Consider the following 15,085-nt stretch of genomic DNA (forward strand, 5'->3'; position numbering starts at 1 on the left):
TTTCAGTGCAATTGAAATTTTAGGTTCAAACTTAAAAATGGTTCTTTTTTATTCTTATGCTCCAAGGCCTCTAACTTGTACATTTGTGTTTTACTCACTTACTGCCAAACATTTTAGGGGGATTTTTATTGTGGAGAAGCGAAAGCCAATTTAGAATTGGAGGAGGTTTTCATATTTGGAAACAAGACTATTATTCTAGAAATTTTAGTGAATAGAAAATAAGTTTCTTCAGAGTTCTTAATGTGAAACACGTAACCATTTTGTTTTCATTTTTCGACTGTTTTTCCAGATATATTTTATCCTAAGTTCAGTAAGTAATACATGCACTTGAATTTATCTTAATCATTTCTTGTGTATTTATTACCTTTAGTGTTATACATTTAGTGTAAAAAACCTGGGGCAATCCATTTTGTTTTGGCCATGATAGGAATACAATCACCACATATGAACACAACTAGGCCAAATGTAAGACAACAGATTTTAATATCTTAATTTTTCATTACATTTTTAAAGTCGTTAAATAAACATGGCTTTAAATTTATTTTGTAAAAAGTACACACAAAATAAAAAGTTCCTTAACTTCCAACAAGATCTTCATCAGCAAGACCTTCATTAGTGAATGAAGAGCCTTATTTTTCAAAAAATAAAAATCCAAAACCTCCCCAAAAAAAAAAAATAAAAATAAAACATATACAAATATTTTTATCTACATGAATTTTATTAAGAAAGAATGTAACTTTTTAAAAATTTTGAAGCAATGTTTGTGGTTTCATTTTTTTCTCAATGTGCTGTAGGAATTTTAATTGTTCATATAGCCCTGAGGTCACAGTATAGGAGTTAGTTATAGGATGAGAAACTCCATGATAACTGTGCTCTGGTCTAAAGTTAATAAATACATATGAGTCATTCATTTGCTGCCCAATGTTTCAGGATCAGAAAACAGCGTTCATTTTTACTTAATTTATTTATACATGCAACCCACTCTTCCAAATCAACTAGTAAGAGACATTCTTATATATGGGCAAGTGTGAGTGCACATTATTCTACACATGAAATTCAAAAATTAGTATAAAGTATACTAAACAAAGGCATTTCGGCCAAAAGAATGATTTCTTTGTCAACTTACATAATATGGGGTCCAAAATTAAACACAGAGCATATAGAATTATTTTAACTATAAAAGTAAAAACAGAAATTCCCCATGTTTTCTTGAGACAAGATAAATTTCATTCTAGTTAGATATATTTCTTTCAGTTAAAAATTAGCAGCATGAAGTACTTTTAAATTATAGCCAACTCCCCCTCCTCTGTAATTTTCTTCACTATGTTTAGGACTTAAGTCCTATCTTGAATACTCATAATTTTCTCCTGAATTAATTAAATGCCACTTGTGTGAGTCCAAATGTGCAAGGGAAGAAGAGGAAGAGAAAGAGATTTCATATTCAATATTATACTTATTGGATCTTATTGTTTTTCACGTTTACAGAATTTTGCTCTGCAATACATTAAGCAGTATTTTGGTACACAATTTAAAGATCAATAAACAGCCTTTGGAACTATTTTTAACTTTGGTATGCATTGGGCACTCTGCCTGAAGAATTCCAATATTTTTACTGGGTTTACTCCTGAAGTGGGTTTATGCTTTGCAAGTAAAGGGACAACAATACCCAAATCCAGTGAGCCCCCATCTTGATTCTTCTTTGGCATTTTATGCCATTGATGAACTTTCTCTCGCTATTGACCCTTCCTCCTTAATTCTGAGATATCGATGTCTCCTTGTTCCCCGCTTTCCTCTCTGCCCACTCCTTCTCCATTCCTTACACAGGGTCCTCTTTGCCTGCCCCTTAGTGAGAGTGTGGCTCAGGGACCTGCCTTCTCAGCTCCAGCCCAATTCTCTGGTGTTCATGGGCATACTCTTCCAGGTTTAAAGCCTCAGTTTTCAAATCTAGAGTAACTGCCCACACTTTCCTGTGCTCCAGACCTATGTATTTATCTTCTTCTTGGATGTCTCTCTCTGCATGTTGGCAAATGAGGTTATCTTCCTTGCTTCATTCTTCCAGCAATCTTCACTCTGTTCTGGGCACCTTATTTAAATGAATGGCACAACCATCTAGGTAATAGCCCAAGCCATAATTATGGGAGTCATCATAAACACATTCCTCTTCTTTACTTTATTTTCAGTCCCCAACTCCTGTCAATGCTATCTCCTTAATAGGTCTTTACCAGTGGGACAATCGCATAGCCATACAGCTCTTTGTAATCATACACCTGGACTATTAAAACAAATAGTCTCCTATCTGTTAGTACAGCTCTTTGTAATCATGCATCTGGACTATTAAAACAAATAGTTTCCTATCTGTCCAATTTTTCTTCAATCTTATTCCTTCCCAAGCTGACCAATCCATACTCTGGTATGCTTTTAGTTGTTTCTTCTGACACACAAACCTGACCTTGTTTATCTTTATTTATTTATTTATTTATTTTTAGATGGAGTCTCACTCTGTCTCCCAGGCTGGAGTGCAGTGTGCTGGAGTGCAGTAGTGTGATCTCCGCTCACTGCAAGCTCCACCTCCTGGATTCATGCCATTCTCCTGCCTCAGCCTCCCGAGTAGCTGGGACTACAGGCACCTGCCACCATGCCCGGCTAATTATTTTGTATTTTTAGTAGAGACAGGGTTTCACCATATTAATCAGGATGGTCTTGATCTCCTGACCTGGTGATCCGCCCTCCTTGGCCTCCCAAAGTGCTGGGATTACAGGCGTGAGCCACCGCGCCCGGCCTTATTTACCTTAAAGTAGTACTCCAGGGGGTACTTGTCAGAGTGTGTTGTAGAAATCTAATCGGAGGTCTGTAACTTCTTGCCTGATGGTATGCACCTTGAGGGCAGGGACTGTGTTTAGCCAGTGGTTAAGCCCATGTTGGATAATGAACCTCCTCTAATCTTTCATCCAATGGTTGATTCTCTTTATCACATACACTTTAGCTTTCCACATAATGTGATCTGTAGTAACAGTAAATCAGTGGGACAAGAAATTTCTATGTAAATTTCACTCTTTGTAAAGATAATTTCACTCTTTGTAAAGATAATTAGCTCCACCTAACTGAATTGCAATTAGCAGAGTCCTGTATACCTTGTTTATGCCACTGGATTCACGTTTGCCCCTAGGACAAGAGAAAGGCTAATCTGATAATTAGGTAGGGGAATGAAGGGAGAAATTTAAGGGCTAAAAGAGTATTACACTGACATTTATGATCATTGTTAATTACTTCAAACTTTGAGAGTAACATTATTTATACTTATAATTTGCTGTATGAGGGTAAGTCCATAGAACAACCATCACTGGGGCTTGTGCCGAATTGTGTCTTAGAATTGCATGACCTCCCTGAACACAGGTAGACATTTTTGATGCTAACAATAAGAATTAAGAATAGAGGGCAGGGCGCGGTGGCTCAGGCCTGTAATCTCAGCACTTCGGGAGGCTGAGGTGGGCGGATCACGAGGTCAGGAGATCAAGACCATCCCGGCTAACACGGTGAAACCCTGTCTCTACTAAAAATACAAAAAAATTAGCCGGGCATGGTGGCGGGCGCCTGTAGTCCCAGCTACTCAGGAGGCTGAGGCAGGAGAATGATGTGAACCAGGGAGGCGGAACTTGCAGTGAGCTGAGATCGTGCCACTGCACTCCAGCCTGGGCGATAGAGCAAGACTCCGTCTCAAAAAAAAAAAAAAAAAAAAAAAAAGAATAGCGATTAGGCCATGAAAAGAAAACAACTAATTTATCTGATCTCCTGGAGGGTTTTAATATTTTCTTTTTTTTCATTAGAATCAGCCTGAATTAAATGCACACCCCAGTTCACCTAATAGTTGATTCTGTTTTACTTGAACTACATTGTGCCTCTAGTTTCTGGTGATGTCCTTGGATCACATTTACATTAGCATTTCTCAAAGGTGTTTCTTAAAGATACTTGGAGAAAAATGGACAGAATTTCTACATGGTCAAATGCATTTTAGAAATGTTTCATTTCATATCCCCTTCTAAGACAGTCTTGATGGATATTAGCTAATTAAAGACTCTGAATATGTGTGTGTGTATGTGTGTGTGTGTGTTTCTACGTGTGTGAGACACTTAGGAACATCCTGCAGACCTAGCCTCTTGCAAAACATTCTGTGCCTACATAAAGTTGGCTTCTGCCCTGATTTAAATGAGTGGTGTGTGTGTGTGTGTGTGTATTTTTTATGGACAGCTAGAGATTTCAACAACATTTACTTCGCCTTAAATCATATTTGTATTTACCATTTAGTCTTGGGTCCTGTTTTCATTTTTGTTTTTTCCTTTCCAGAATTCATTTCTGGTTTGAACCCCTTGCTTAAAATCTGAACTTTTCCTTGCCCCGGTAACCTAGTACTATTTGGATGAAGACAGTACATAATCATCATCGTGTGTGTGTGTGTGTACATGTGTAGATGTGGCTGTAGAGATAAGTATTTGCTTTTATTCTTTTTTATTTTTCTATGGACAGAGTCTCACTCTGTTGCCCAGGCTGAAGCTCAGTGGCATACACATGGCTCAATCATGCGGTCTCAAATTCCTGAGCTCAAGCCATCCTCCTGCATCAGCCTCCTGAGTAGCTGGGACTACAGGTGCACACCATCATGCCCAGCTAATTAAAAAGTTTTTTTAGAGATAGAGTCTCACTATATGGCCCAAGCTAGTCTTGAACTCCTGAGATCAAGCAATCCTCTTGCCTTGGCTTCCCAAAGTGCTGGGATTACTGGTATGAGCCACTGCAACCAGCCTGCTTCTGTTCTTTTAATGTTATCATACCTCGTAAGTCCCCAAGAGTTTTATGCCATGACCAAAATGAGACTTGGATGAAGTCTCCTCACTTACCATTATTCTACTCCTGCAGCAGTGTTGGTTTCCAGAAATCAGAGAGGGCTTTGTCGTCAGAGTAACTTGCTACGTTAGTACTTTGTCAGTATTTCTCTCAGCCATTCAGCTGAAGTGGTCCCTAGACCTTTGTTCCCTCTTGAGCCACTGTATTATTCTCAATTCTTTGCTCCCTCATCTCCTTTTGTTAAGAGACACTGAACCAAGAGCTTGGTTTTAATTAGTGTGCTGAGCTTTCTTCTGACTTTATATGATCCCTTTGTGTATATTAAAATAAAAACTTTGTTATAGAAGTTTTGCTTAGGAAGTTTGCATCCTATTTCTAGATCCCTTTAATTGCCCCCCTCTCCTCCTCAAACCCCTTGTGGGAGTGGTGCTTGTTTTATCACGGAAGTGTTTAGATATTTTTTATGGTTATGGATGTTCATTTTAAGCCACTTAACGAGATTCAGATAAAGACAATGCTCTCCAGTAGTTGTTTTCCAAGTGTTTTCATACTACTGCTATATTTATTTTCAGAATCACAGCATTAGGATTTTTCATATCCCTATTTAAAGATGGAAAAACTAAGGCAGAAAGGTTAATAGTTTGCCAAAATGAAGGATACCTTCCCTTGCGAGGAGTGGAAGTAACCTCACCCAGTCAGGCTAGTGAGCATGTGGTATAAAGGAACTTATCAAAGGATCAGAGACAATAAAATGTGTAAGAACATGGAATATGATGTCAAAGATAGCAGAGCCTTAATTGTGGCTCTGTGTGAACTTGGGCGAGTTCATTATTCATTCGGAGCCTGTTTTCTAGGCTGTAAAATGAGGTAGTAATACCTATTTCACAGAGTTCTCAAAAGTTTTCACATGCACACAATGTATAAGCAACTATGTACTCAACTAGAGCTTGATGTTAACATGCAGTGTTTTAATGGATGTGAAATAAGCCTATGCTTTTGTGTGGGGAATGTTTAATTTTACATTTAAGAGATAGGGAGGAGAATTAATAACAGGTAAAACAGAAAAGGAAGAAGCTGTTCATTTTAGTGAACTCCCATTAAAATATGATGTCATTCAAGATTAAAAAAAAGAAAAGAATGCCTAATGCCTTTCATGAGGAGCTGAGAATTGTCAAAGTAGAGAGCAGTGAGAGAAAACTCAAATTTTTTACTGAGCTGGATGTGTTGAAACTAGATTCTTGCCAATCTGTTGCCTGGCAACCATGGTATTTGCCCTTGCCACCCCACAGGGAGCCGCAGGGCAATTTAGCACAGGGTGGACCAATAAGGTTGCTTAATACACTTGTGGTAGGTCAAGCAAGTGTTTCTACAAAGCTCTACAAAAGTCAATGAATTCATTTCAGTGCTAGCATAATCTAGTTTCAAAAATCCAGCCAATGTTCCTGAAAGTGTGGCCCACTGACTGTATGCATCAGAGTCACCTGAGCAGAAACCACAGTGGGGCTGTGAGGGTGAAGACTGACAGAAGTTTTCTTTCCAGAGGAACATAGCAATCTTATAGCAAAACACCCTATTGGCAGTTAGCATCGCAGTTAGGAGCCCAGGGACGGGGCTGGTGGCATGTGTCCAGATGTTGGATCTGTCTATTCCTGGCTGTCTAATGCTGGCTGGGCAAGTTTCTTAATATTTCTATGACATAGTTTCCTTGTTATTAAAAGGTGATAATGATGATAATAACAAACATATGTTTGTAATTGCTACAAGCAAAGGGCTTAGAAGTGTATCTGGCACAAAGTAAGCAGTCAGTAAAGGTTAGCTGCTATTAGCAACTGGGGTCAAGACTTTTTGCAGTGTAATTCCCTGGGACCATTTCCCAGTCTTAGCCCAGCTCTTTGGTGACCTCTTTCTTTTTATCTGCTGTCTTTAGGCCTGACTATTAATGTTCCATTTTCATCACGGGATATTTGTAAGGAGGGCTTATCTTCTTCTCATCCTATAAAGCACAGGTTTCACTTTATCTTTATCCTTAAAATCAAGGACTACTATGGGAGTTTTTGCAGGGTTTTCAGTACTAGTGACATAGAAAAATTAGCAGGGAATAAAATAGTTTTGTCCCAAGCTTCCTCCTTTCTCTCTCTCTCTCTTTTTTCTATTTTAGATCCATACAGTTGAGAAAAAATATAAGAAGATTCATTCATGTTGCCCAAGAGAGTTTAATGTTCTGTCCTGAGCTTTGCAATATGAAAGTTTAGCAGATATTTGGGATCTAGGGTGAAAGGCACTCTACTTGGTTTCTCCTTGGAGCAGTTCTTAGAAAAGTAAGACGCTAAGGTACAAGAGAGAAAAGTCTACAAGCAGTTGAAAGGGAATTAAGATGGGAACAAAAGTGAAGGTGAGAAATTTCCCCCCAGGAGCAATAATAAAATAAAGGCAAATTTTGTGGTCAACTTGTCCTCAGCTGAAGGTGACGTTCTCAGAGAACTACGGAGAGATGAAAAGATCTATCTGGACATTTGAAGTTGTGAGGTAGAAGCTCTTGAAACACAAGCAAAACTGAAGGCCTCTGGGAACCCTAGAATAGTCCTTTGAAGTCTCTTGTGTTGTATGGATCCAGTTATCTGCTTTTCATGCCATCTCTCCCCTGGAAAAGTAGCTACACTTGAAACCTTGGTTGGATCTAGAGATTGGGGGTGGAGGTTCTGAATGGTCCCAGAATTTAGAGTTTGGGCTAACTGGCCCTATCTTGAAAGCATGCCTGGCAATAAAATGAGGCAGTGTTAATAGGCGGGAGCTGAAGGAGGCTGGCAGCCAAATCCAAGGCTCTGAAAGCCTTGGGTTCTAGAGACCCAGAGCCACGAGCTAGGAACACTTGTTCATGTGAGAGCAATTGGAAACTGCTGAAAACTGGAAATATATAAATGCTGTATACACCCCCAAAGAGGGCAAAAGGACCATGAAATGAAAAGTTCCTAAAATGATAGAAACATTTATAAATCTGTTGTAGTTGGATTAAAAACGACTGATAATGGACTATGCTTGCTGAACGTAATTGACTGCTATGACAGAAAGACAAGCCCAACAGGTGGAATCCTAAAGCAAGACACTAAAACAATAATAATAATAATAAAGAATCTGAAGTAGTATTTTAGGTAATTATCTAATGACTTGAAGAATTATGTTGGATTTTTAACTTTTGCAGACAAGTTTAGGCAACAGGCTTCAGTTGCTTCCAATTCAGGCAGCATTTAAAAATACATTTTTTTTTTTTTTTTGAGACGGAGTTTTGCTCTTGTTGCCCAGGCTGGAATGCAATGACATGATCTCAGATCACTGCAACCTCTGCCTCCTAGGTTCAAGTGATTCTCCTGCCTCAGCCTCCCAAGTAGCTGGGATTACAGGCATGTGCCAGTACTCCCGGGTAATTTTGTATTTTTAGTACAGACGGGGTTTCACCATGTTAGTCAGACTGGTCTCGAACTCCTGAGCTCAGGTGATCCACCCGCCTCGGCCTCCCAAAGTGCTGGGATTACAGGCGTGAGCCACCATGCCCAGCTCCGCCCATCTCTACTAAAAATATATTCTAACTAATTTTTTCCAAAATAGCTTTTAAGTTACAAAATTTATGTGTAATACCACAACAAAAGAGAATTATATAAGTTGAAAATCAATCTTTCCCCTCCCACTAGAGTCCCAAACTTGTGAGGTAGCCAATGTTGAGTTTGATGTGTGCATTCTTTTATACTTTTCCTAGCCTTATATAAACATATTTATGTATATATATATATATATATGTTTTATATCTTTCATGATATCATACTACAATTCTGTAACTTGCTTTTTTCTCCTAACAATATATTATGGGCATCAGACCGGGTGTGGTGGCTCACGCCTGTAATCCCAGCACTTTGGGAGGCTGAGATGGGCGGATCACTTGTGGTCAGGAGTTTGAGACCAGTGTGGCCAACATCGTGAAACCCCATCTCTACTAAAAATACAAAAATTAGCCAGGCATGGTGGTGGGCGCCTGCAATCCCAACTACTGGGGAGGCTAAAGCAGGAAAATTACTTAACCCTGGGAGGTGGAGGTTGCAGTGAGCAGAGATCGCGCCAGTGCACTCCAGCCTGGGTGACAGAGGAAAGACTCCATCTCCAAATAAAAAAAAAAAAAAAAAAAAAAGAAAGAAAAAAAAATCATGGGCATCAAAACTAAGCTATTTAAATAGATATAATTTTTTATTTGTTTTATATTATTACAAAATATAAATGTGAAAAAATTTTAGCCTCACCCTTATTAATTGATAATTCAAAATTTCCAATGCAGCATACATGTCTTATGAATTACATTTCAAAAGTTACAGATATGAGTATTTCAAACATCATGTGACAGTGTTTCTTTCACTATATTGTTATCATTGCTAAATGGTATTTATCTTAAAATTTTTCTTCCCTAAAATTGTTTTTTTAATTTCTATTTCCATGACTACTAGTGAGGCTGAGCAACCTTGTATGCCTCTTAGCCTACTGCATTTCTTCTTTCAAGCAGCCTGCCCATATCTTTTGCTCATATTTTCTCGGGTTATTTGTCTTTTTTTAAATTAATTTGTAGGATTTTGAATACTAGGAATGTATGTATTTATATGTGAGTGTGTGTGAGTGTGTGTGTTCAGCAAAAGACATAATGAGTTACAAATGATTTCTCTGATTAAATATTTTATTTTGACTCTGTTTATGCTACTGTACATTCGTCATATATAAATTTTAATTTTTTATTTGGTTAAATCTGTCAGTTTTCCCTAACTTCCCACTTAAAAATGTTTTCCTACATTTTCATAACCTTTGTTTTTATTTTGTTTGTTTGTCTGTTTATTTATTTATTTATTTGAGACGGAGTCTCCCTCTGTTGCCCAGGCTGGAGTGCAGTGGCACAATCTCAGATCACTGCAAGCTCCGCCTCCTGGGTTCACACCATTCTCTGGCCTCCCCCTGCCAAGTAGTTGGGACTGCAGGCACCTGCCACCATGTCTGGCTAATTTTTTGTTTTTTTTTGTATTTTTAGTAGAGACGGGGTTTCACTGTGTTAGCCAGATGGTCTCGATCTCTTGACCTCGTGATCCGCCTGCCTTGGCCTCCCAAAGTGCTGGGATTACAGGTGTGAGCCACCGCACCCGGCCTATAACCTTTGTTTTTAAAACTTAGATTCTTTTTTTCATCTGGAATTTATTTTTGTGTGTAATATGAGATATGGACACAACTTTATTTTCTTCCAAAATGGATAGTTGAGTAGTATTTGTTGAATTGGCCACTCTTCCCCAGAGACTTTGAAGTGCCATCTTTACTATTTCTTAAATAATATTATGGACTTAAATTTGTTCTAGATATTTTTTGTTTCACTGGTTTATTTGTTCATTCCAGAACACAGAAAAAGATGTAGAGTGCCCCAATTTATTTTTTAAAGCTAGCATCTCTCTAAGGAAAGGAAAAAAGAAAACTAGAGCCAAATTTCACTCATAATATAAACTCCAAAATTTGAAATAAAGTAAAAACAATTAGAAGGCAACTCGGTATTAAGGTAATAATACAATTTGAAGTAGAAAGTTATACCAGAAATACAAGTAGGGATCCACAGGACAACAGCCCATTGATTTTATTACAGTGCTAACTAAAACAGAAAAGCTGTTGTATTAATAGGATGCGTATGCATGTGATAACAGGGCAGCCAGTCTTTATAAACACTCTAAAATTTCATAGAAAGACACCTTTTAAAACACAATAAAGAAACGCCAGAAACGAACATAAAACACCATCTTTCATAATGGATGAAAGATACTAAGGTCTCCTCCTAAATTCAAGAATAAGACATATTGCCTGGTATTAGCATTATTATTCAATATTGTTTTAGGGATATAAAATAATAGAATAAGATAAAAATCAAAGAAACAATATACTTATTAGAAAAGAAGAAAATTTTACTTGTTTATGCCTACACACCTAAGAAATTAAATACAAACTATTAGGATAAGAGTTTAGCAAGCTAGTTATTTATATTAGGAAATCAACAGCTTTTTAAAAATATCAGTAATTAACAGTAAAAATTAATTCATTAAGTAATTAACAGTAAGAAAAAGAAATGGAGTTTTAAAATTCCACTCACATTTGTGACAAAATTATAAGGACCTTAGAATATATTTTACAACAAAGTTAAAGATCTTTATGAAGAAAATGCAATGTATTTCTGAAGAATGCACAAGACCTGGTTAAATTTCCCCGTTAGGAAGTCAATGTCATAAAAATGTCAAATCCTGCCTAAGTTAACACATATTTATTGCAGACCTGGTTTTAATAAGTCTGATTGTCTGGTATAAAAAATTATTTGCCAACTTTTTTTTAAGAATAGTGACACCCTACTGTATGCTAAGACTTTCTCTAAGGCAACTCTAAACAAAATATTATCGTACTGATATCACACACTATTTTTATCAGTAAATGTGAAAACAGTATTCTCAGATATCCTGATGTTATCTGAGTCTGCATTTTTTCTTTTTTCTATCTCCTTAAAAGGTATGGTAATGCAATGTGAACTTTGGGAAATACATTCAAAATAATGGAATTGGGAAAAAAAAGACCAATAAAACAATGACCTGAACTGAACAGTAAAACAGAAAATATGTACTGTCATATTAGTATTAATATGTACATTAATAAGGCTAGCTTATATAACATAAATATGTTAAGAGCCGAGAAAAGATATTGCTATTGTATGCAGCTTTAATGAATTCCTAGTTGGGACACACCACTTTCTCAGGATTCAAGACTGAACTTAGATTCCACTATTTTCAGTTTGACCTGTGCTGGGCTAAATTTTATCACCATATTTTCTATAAGGAAAGGATAAGCATCATTTATTTATTCAGTAAACATCTGCTAAGTAGCTGCTATGCACTGGCTCAGTTCCTGCTCTAAAGCCGCCTGGAGTCTGGTTAGAAGAGAAAGAAGCTGTTTTGTAGGCCTCTTATACACGAATAAAATGCAAGTCAACGGTCCACCCAGAGATGTTCTATCAGTCCCTGGTGTAGTTTGGCTATGTGTTCCCACCCAGATCTCATGTTGAAATGTAATCTCCAATGTTGAAGGTGTGGCCTGGTGGGATTGGATCAGGGGGGTGGATCCCTCATGAAAGGCTTGTGCCATCCCCTTGGTGATACATGAGCCCTAGCTCTGAGTTCACATAAGATCTGGCCATTTGGCCGGGCACAGTGGCTCACGCCTGTAATCCCAGCACTTTGGGAGGCCGAGGCGGGCAGATCACTTGAGGTCAGGAGTTTGAAACCAGCCTAGCCAATATGGTGAAACCCCATCTCTACTAAAAATACAAAAATTAGCCTGGTATGGCCAGACGCGGTGGCTCATGCCTGTAATCCCAGCACTTCAGGAAGCTGAGGTGGGTGGATCACTCGAGGTCAAGAGTTCGAGAGCAGCCTGGCCAACATGGCGAAACCCTGTCTCTACTAAAAATACAAAAATTAGCCAGGCATGATGGCATGTGCCTGTAATCCCAGCTACTCGGGAAGCTGAGGCACAAGAATTGCTTGAACCCGGGAGGTGGAGGCTGCTGTTAGCAGAGGTGGTGCCACCACACTCCAGCCTGGGTGACAGAGTGAGACTCTCCCTCAAAAAAAAAAAAAAAAAAAAAAAAAAAAGACATCCACTAGGTAGAATATTTGGAATTATCTATCGAAAATGAGAGGAAAATAATAATAGTAAATTGCATTGAGAATCCCCTGGGAAAAAGGAAAAGCCTTATAAATAAAGCATTGGAAGCATTACATTTACCTCCTTCACCAGTAAATTTTCTGCTTTGTGCTCTGCATCTTCAGGTACTGTTGAGTACAACGTGTGGATATCCCAGGAAACTGTGGCTGCCTGAAACGAACAATGAAAAGAAATTGAGTCCTCCAGCTTAGAAGTGTCGAGCAGACCAGCACACTGAAAACACAAAAGGGAAGTCTTTTAGATCTTAGTATTTAAAGTTAACAGAAGACAGAGACACTTCTGTAGTTCTTCCCAATTTAATCTCTAGGAGAGAAGATGTAGACATTTATTTGATTACCAGTACTAGTATTTTTACAACAGTTACTGTTTTATTAGTGCAGCTCATAGTTTTAAGCTGTTTCCCCCTTTGCAGGAAACAAAAATTTAGGCATCTGTATGTTTTCAATTTAGCTTATTTCTATTGGAATCTTTTTTTTTTTTTTTTTTGAGACAGAGTCTTGCTCTGTCGCCCAGGCTGGAGTGCAATGGCGCGATCTCGGCTCACTGTAACCTCCGCCTCCCGGGTTCAAGCGATTCTCCTGTTGCAGCCTCCCTAGTAGTTGGGATTACAGGTGCCCACCACCACCCCCAGCTAATTTTTGTATTTTTTAGTAGAGATGGGGTTTCACCATGTTGGCTAGGTTGGTCCTGAACTCCTGACCTCAGGTAATCCACCCGCCTCGGCCTCCCAAAGTGGAATCTTTTTTATTATTGCTGCTAAGGCTAAAATAAATTTGAAATGAAGAAGAAAACTTACAAAATCAGCATTATTTTAATAATATCGTAAATAATCTCAAATATCAAAGGATAAACACAGTCCCTTTTAGAAGCTAACTGTGCGTGTGTGCGTGAGCCTGTGTGTGCACATGTAGTCGTAGTTAGTGGTAGGAAGGAAGAAAGAGTGTTTAGTAAATCTGAACCTTGAAAAAAATAGGTTGTGTTTTTGGTGTCTTTATTTTTGCTGAAATAAGCAAACTTTTTCAACTTCCATGCTAAATAAACAATATTCTTTTAAATGAATATATGTTAATTAAAATATTAAGTACTTCTTAAAAAAAAATCACAAACAGAATTTCATAGATTATTGCCTCTTGTATGTCTTCAGCCCATGAAGCACAGGAGAATGAAATGCCCTAAAACAGCAAGTTTCCATTTCCAACCATCTGCTTCCTTTAGTCTGTGCACCTCAGTAGTTATAGGGATGCTCAGGTGATGAGTCTGTGACATCCATGGTATCAACAGCTGAGATCTCGTATATTGCACATCCCCCAAATCACAGCTATTCATTTAAACTGCTCTAGATTAGCTGTTGGAACAGATAAGAATCTCCAAACCCATCCTCAGTATTGGAGAAGATGGGTAGGGAGGGGTCAAGGGAGTTTTGTCTTCCGACTTCACAGCCCTTGCTGGCAGCTCTGCCACCAAGGGTGGCGTCCTTCCCGTCGTTCCTTCTCTTCCAATCCTGGACTCTTATTTTCTCCAAATCTCTCCTTTCTTCACTCCTGATGTAAGCTCGGTAACTGCACGACATTTTATTTTGTTCACTTATAACCTCAGTGCTAGTAGGATACCTAAATGATTCTTTGTTGAATTTATTGACTGTGTGTACATGTGTGTTCCATAAGAGGATGAGTGTGTGGGAGCATATATGAGTGTGTGGGGAGTGTGTGTGTGTGTGAGCATGTGCAATCGGGTGGGTGTGTCTGTGCAATGAGTGTGTGGAGTGTGTGTGCATGAGAGTGTGCTGCATTTGAGTGCGTGTGTTCGTATAGTGTATGTGTTATGTGAGCATGTGTGGTGAGTGTGTGGTGTGGTGTGTGTGTGGGTATGTGTATGTGTAGTGTTAGAGTGTGTGATGAATGTGTATATGTGTGAGAGCGTGTGGTGTGTATGTGTATGCGGTATGAGTGTGTGTGGTGTGTGTGTATGTGAGGTGTGTGTGTGTATGTGTGTACTTGTGGTGTGTGTGGTGTGTATATGGTGTGAGTATGAGTGTGGTCTGAATCTGTGAGCATGTGCAATTGAGTGTAGTGTGTGTGTGCAATGAGTATGTGTGGAGTGTGTTAGTGTGTATACATGAGAGTGTTGCATTTGAGTGCATGTGTACGTGTAATGTGAGTGTGGTAGTGTATGTGTGGTGTGAGTGTATGTGTGGTGTGAATGTGGGCGTGTGTGGTGTGTGTGTGGCATGTGTGTGAGTGTGTGTATATGTATGTGTGGTGTGAATGTGTGTATGGTGTGTGTGGTATGTGTGGTGTGTATGTGTGGTGTAAATGTGTGTGGTATAAGTGTGTGTATGTGTGGTGTGTGTGTTTGTGGTGAGTGTATGTGTATGTGTGATGTATATACGCACGGTGTGTGTGTGGTGAGTGTATATGTGGTCTGTGTGGTGTGTGTGTGTGTGTGTGGGGAGTGTGTGTATGTATGTGTGCTGAGT

General features: G+C 38.6%; 1 protein-coding gene across 5 annotated transcripts in view; it reads right to left on the minus strand.

Annotated features, from left to right (window-relative positions):
* DOCK10 (dedicator of cytokinesis 10) overlaps positions 1-15,085 on the minus strand; it is a 274,133-nt gene that overhangs the window by 135,888 nt on the left and 123,160 nt on the right. For all 5 annotated transcript variants that reach the window (XM_063648413.1, XM_054477379.2, XM_063648412.1 and 2 more), the window contains exon 3: positions 12,670-12,759. In XM_063648413.1, the coding sequence (XP_063504483.1) occupies positions 12,670-12,759 (90 nt within the window). The remainder of the gene's footprint in view (positions 1-12,669; positions 12,760-15,085) is intronic.

The sequence above is a fragment of the Pongo pygmaeus genome, chromosome 11, assembly GCF_028885625.2.
Source record: "Pongo pygmaeus isolate AG05252 chromosome 11, NHGRI_mPonPyg2-v2.0_pri, whole genome shotgun sequence".
Classification (NCBI taxonomy): Eukaryota; Metazoa; Chordata; class Mammalia; order Primates; family Hominidae; genus Pongo; species Pongo pygmaeus.